Source organism: Pterocles gutturalis, unplaced genomic scaffold (assembly GCF_000699245.1).
Source record: "Pterocles gutturalis isolate BGI_N339 unplaced genomic scaffold, ASM69924v1 scaffold27937, whole genome shotgun sequence".
NCBI classification, from domain to species: Eukaryota; Metazoa; Chordata; class Aves; order Pterocliformes; family Pteroclidae; genus Pterocles; species Pterocles gutturalis.
The window spans coordinates 11670-17489 of NW_010108782.1; the positions used below are offsets into that span (position 1 = coordinate 11670).

At 46.7% G+C, this 5820-nt stretch overlaps 1 protein-coding gene across 1 annotated transcript in view; it reads right to left on the reverse strand.

Moving 5' to 3' along the window:
• The window catches only part of LCMT2 (leucine carboxyl methyltransferase 2), a gene marked incomplete at both ends in the record, with an annotated part of 15562 nt that extends 11553 nt beyond the window's left edge, over positions 1-4009 (reverse strand). Inside the window, 4 exons of the mRNA XM_010072761.1 lie at positions 223-330; positions 751-940; positions 1349-1505; positions 3829-4009. Coding sequence (XP_010071063.1) covers positions 223-330; positions 751-940; positions 1349-1505; positions 3829-4009 — 636 coding nt within the window. The remainder of the gene's footprint in view (positions 1-222; positions 331-750; positions 941-1348; positions 1506-3828) is intronic.
• Positions 4010-5820: the final 1811 nt, after the last annotated feature.

Here is a 5820-nt window from a genome sequence, read left to right on the forward strand (position 1 = left end):
CCCCTGCCCCAGCAGCGCCGTGTCTGTCCTGTGCTGAGGACCCCAGAGCTGGGTGCAGCACTGCAGGGGGGGTCTCAGACCTAAGTCTGACTCAAGATCCTTTCTGCCTACACGAACACCTATGCCTCAGCAGCTCTCGTATAGAACTGTGACCATAAGAAACTGCAGACGCCTCATCACAGCAAAGGCAGGTCACTGGTGTTCAGAATAAAGGGGGGTTACCTCGTATTCATCAAAAGGCTCCAGAGCCTGCACTCTTTGCTGCTCATCTTCTGGAGTACAACAGGTGAAAAACTCATTCATATCCATCACACTGCACTCAGTCCAGCCCTGAAACAGAAATCCCTCAAAATTATTACCTCTGGAAGGATAGAGACTCACTTCCCACAAGAAAACAAAGATCCTAAATTATACATCTGCATGAGCCTTTACGACTGTCTAGCACAGCAGCCCAGAATTTGGTGAGGACAGGTCTCTTACCTGCAAAGCTCTTATGAACTTAATTTGTTATATCACAAGTCTCAGAGGAACCCATCTTGCCTTGCTCTCATACCAGAAAGTCGGCTGCAAGTTGGTTGGAAGGATCTCCCAATGACTAGTCATGCTACTAGAGAAGGCAGCGTCTCAGCCTTGGCCCTGTTTGTCTCAACCCATAACTTACACAGCTGAAAACTTCCGAAAGTATTTAATGTTACAGTCTTCCCCACGTAAATCATGCTTCAAGTGTGCCTTAGAGCTGCAGGTACTCACCTTTTCCAGAAAGCGCCTCTGCTGTGCCTCACAATCCGGGTACTGTGCCAAAGACCGAAGCGCAGAGTTCAGCTGGCTGAAGTGCTGCTGCATGACATGCCCAAAGGGGTCCCCCGGGTGCATCTGCTCATACAGCAGAAAGCACGCCTGAGAGAAACGCTCCGCTCCCCATCGAATCAAGGCGTCTGACCTGTGAGGCAGGTTACGCACCAGAAATTCAGTAACTGAAGGGCCATGTACCATACCGCAGATGCAATCTATCTTGCTGCAACACCGCAGAGCATGGTATTAAGGCATCCTGACAGAGGTAATACACCAAAGAGAATCCTGTGCTGGGGACTTACAAACATCTCCTCCTTCACCTGTGCCGAGCATTCCGGGGACAAGAAGAACAAAAAACTTGAAATCACTCATTGGAGGCTTTTCTTCTTTTTCTTTTCTTCCTCCCCATCACAATTATGATGTAAGGAGGTGTTTCAGACTTCCACAGAATTCCTGAGGCTTTAGTTCTGAGACAGCAGGTCTCCCAGCCCCAGGTAATGTACATACAGCTTGTTCTTTTCATTTGACCACCAGCTAACAGGATAACTCAACTGACCTGCTATTGTCCATGTAGGTGAGCACCACCTCTGCTATGAAAAGGGTGGGGACGTCAGTGTCCAGTCCTGCTTCCTTCAGGGCCCTCTCCAGCTCAGACAGCTCCGATAAATCCACTCCCAGTAATCTATAATCCTCTCCAGAACAGGTAATGTCGCCTGGGGGACAAAAATGATAGAATCTCACTGCAGTGCTGGTGCAACACTGAGACCAGTAGGGTCAAACAGGAAAATCAACCTCACAGTCAATCGCTCACAAGGCTGTGCCCCACCAACCCAATTTCTTTGGGACATGCACAAGAAAATCCCCATCACCAAATGAATCATAAAGGGATAATGTCAAGAAGCAATTCATTAAAAGAAGAGCTAAAACTCCATTATTCCTAATGCAAATTTCACCTACAGGTTTCTCACAGAATGATCACATTTACTATAAAAACAAAACTTTAACATTTTTACTTTAACAACATTTTAATAGAACCACTGTAATTCAGAATCAAATTTTAAGGGCTCTCATTTATAGACCCTTTAGTTTAGGCTAAGAAAGTACCATTGCTTTGATAGAATTTGAATGGTTTGCCTCACAACCAGAAAACCATTCCAAAGCTTTTTGGGGTTGTTTTTTGTTTGTTTGTTTTTTAAACAGATTCATTTCTGTAAAATGGCATTGAATCCTGAAGCAGCACATGCTAGCTCTCTCCAGACACCAGGACTAGTCTCACAGACCACCACTCTCTGAAATAAGTTCCAATTTATGATTTGCAAGCTTTATCATGGCATACCTCTGTACTCCACAAGAGTATCACAAGCTACAGTTTGCTGACCTGTTTCAACCAAAATCAAATCACCAACAAAGCAAACTGTAAAGTATCTTCAGAAATCACCTACTCTATGTCCCTGCACCAGTGTAATCCAACAATTATACCTGTCTTGAGAACTGTTGGTCTGCACTGTTCTCAAAGGCATCCACAACTGGAGGCACAATGCCCTTCTTCAGACAGCCATCCCAGTGTTCCTTGTTAATCTCTTCTAACAGCTTGTCTATCCATCACTTCCTGCCCTCTGGACACAGAACAGGGTATTCCCAACCCTTCTGACACCTGCCTTTTAGTTAAGTGCTTGAAGATTATTGAAATGGACAGAATTCTTTGCCACAGGATGCTGCCAGTATTAAAAACGTGAACAGACTCAAGAAGGAACAGAACCAGCTCAGGGAAGAGCTACTCACTAAGACTTGCTCAGCTGCTCACAGGAGCCAGGGACTCGTGCTCCGCACCGAGCTCTGTGGCTGTCTTCCATCTGTATTTAAATTGATTATTACAGTCTAAACGTAGCAGCTTACACATGTCCCCATTGTATTTCATTCCACATTTCCCAGACCGTTCACGTACTTTGTCAAAATCCTACTCTCATCCACCGCATTGCAGCTCTCCCCGTTTCCTCCTGGTTTATTATGTTTTCACCTTCTACAGCATTATCACCTAGAACATTAATGGAAGCCTTGAAGAAAAACAGATGCAGGAGAAACCTCTAGTGAACCCCATACTTTACGTTCCTCCATTTTGCCACTAAACTGCCCTGTAGTACTCAGCTGGCACAATAATCCTTTCAGCTCTGCTTATGTTCTACAGCAGTTTCATAAGGCTCTTTTTTTCCTGCCTTCAAGAGGGGAAAAAAAAAGTCAGGTAACACAACTGTTTTATTACAGTCAAGACACCTAAGAGTCGCACCTTCTCTCTTGTCCACAAAGCCCATAAATCGCAGCATAGTTTAGGTTGAAAGGGGCCTTTGAAGGCGACCTGGTCCAACCCCTTGCTCAGAGCAGTTACCTCTATGAGGTTGCCCAACGCTTTGTCCAGCCCAGCTCTAACTATCTCTAAGGCTGGAGATTCCACCACCTTTCTGAGTAATCTGTTCCTAACTACAAAACAATCATTATACATCATTGGAATTTTCTTTGTTGCAACTTGCAACCCTTGCCCCTTGCCTGTTTGCTTCATGCCTCCAAGAAAAGACTGGTTCCACCTTTTCAATACTCTCCCATTAGGCAGTTGAAGGCTGCAGCAGGACTCACCTCCTTCCCTCCTAACCTCCTCTTCTCAAGGCTGAACAAGCCCAGCTCTCTCAGCCTCCCCCTCCTATGGGTGTGCTCCAACACTTCATTCTCGTGACCTCTCACTGCAGCTCACCACCGTCTTTGTCCCAGTGAGCCCAATCCTAGTCACAGTACTTCAGAAATTGTAACAAACTGAACATGGTTTGATATAATCTGCTCCTGACAATCCATCCGGGCAGCTATACACCTTATCTCCCAATGCTTACGAGCAAGTTATTTGTTCCAAAGTTTTTCAGAAAGTGAACACATTCTTCATCTGCAGCTTCATAGTTCCTCTACCATCACATCTCTACTTTTTAAAGGCTGAAGCTATGTTTGCTTCTTCTAAACTCTTAGTACCTCGAAAACCTTCCATAAACATCATACCTGATCCTTCCCCTCCAGTGTCTCCCACCAGTGCTGACAACTCTTCCATTCTTTTGATCAGAGTAGCTTTTTGGCGTGCCACATTTGGGAAATCCACCTCATATACCACAGTGTGATGCAGAAGACCCATGTCCTTCAACCGGAAGTATAAGGAGTCAAAGCCAGCACCTAAAGACAGGATCTGCAGAGAAAGTACCAGGAAAAGTTATATTCAACTGTAGCAGCACCCTGAGCATCTAGGTGTGAAAAACATTCAATAACATCCCCTGCAGAGTGACTAAATCAGGCAACCTCTTGCAAGAGGTAGACTAGTTTTGTGTAGGTATTGCCCCCTCCCAGATATTCCTGTCAAAGTGACAAACGGACGGCCACAGGAGTGCCAGTCAGGTTCTCTGTGCTCTGCTGGGAGGGGATCACAGCAGATGCACTGACGAGCTACTGCAGGGCCAAGATGCCAAAAGACTTTTCACACGTATAGTGGAAACTGGCAGCATACCCAGACAAAGAAAACGCACCTGAGTCCTAGGGTGGCTTTGGGTCTTCAGACACAGTGATCTACAGCACGGGCACGGATGTAGTAACCCCTGTGGAAGGACACGCAGTTGTAATAACCGTCCAGGAACCCTGTTTCTCCAGCACTGCCATCTTCCACTTCAAAAAACTGATTTTTTTTCTCTCAGCTTCTACCCAATAACCCCACATTTGTAGAGCTGCACTGGGAGATGTCTGATTTTATCATATCTAGAGCTTGCTAATAAATACAGATATCCTGTATGCAGTAAATGTGTTAACCAACAAGACTATGGATAACCCAGAGAAAACAAGTAGATATCCTAGCTGGACCTGTTCCATTTTTCATAAGTATTCACTGTGTGAAAAAGTATGAATCCAGACAGCTAGGATGCTGCCCTGCAATGTGGGTGCCCAATACCCGAGTTCCTGCCCCAAATGGGATGCCACAACAATACGAAATTAACTCCTTTACTTACAAAGGGCTGTTGGGTATAACAAAATGAATGACAGTGCGTGCAAACACAGTGAGAAGGGAACAAGAAAGGGAAGAGAAGCACAGTCAGGAGGGGAATTTCATTCTCTGTTTTTTCAATGAATGGAACTAAGTAAGTCTGACTCCTAGAAAGCGTTTACCACTCACCCAGCCTGGCAGGGACTGAAGCATCGTTCTCCTTGACATTCTCTTTCAGTTAGTTTCACAGTGTCCCCACCAGGCTTACCAGATCCTGTCAGCCCCTTTAACCATCACGTTATCATCCCCAGGCCTCACAGGGGCTGGAGATTTCATTGGATGTTGTAAAATGTCACAAAATTCATGGTGACACTGTCGACACCTGCAGCACATGACTCTATGAATTCAGTGTGGCGTGTCAATGCCATGCGACATGTCAGCACAGGCTCAGCGTCCTGACCTGATGGGCAACACTCGTCCTCACAGGCCTGCAAACTTCTGCTTGAACAGCGCTTTCTTCTTCCCCTGAGTGAAACTCCTTTGGCGGCTCACAGCCATTGTGACTGCATTAACCGATCACCCTCGCATTCGGCAAACTCCACCACCGCACCAGCACGGAGCTCTCCACACACACACAGTACAACATCCACGTTCCGCTAAGCTCCAGAGACGACCAACTGGTCAGACACAACTGATTCCACAGCGGACACTGTTTCCCTGAGCCAGCAAACACCTCACTGGAACTGCAATGCTCTTGAGAATTAAAGGGACATGATAACCTTCTCAGTACACTAGTTTTCAAATCTTATCTGAAGCACTTTTCAGCAGCACTGAGCCCTGGAGCTAGGAACCGCTCCGGTGACATGTTCCTCAGGACAAAGCTTTCCAGTCCTGCCCACGGCCCGAAAAGCTGGCAGTGCCGAGGGACAGCGCCCGGCAAGCTGCCGCCCTGCGCAAAGCCGTGCTTCCAGCGGCGGGGACAGCGCCCGGGGCCGGGGGGATCACCGGGGACAGCCCCCCTCCGCAGC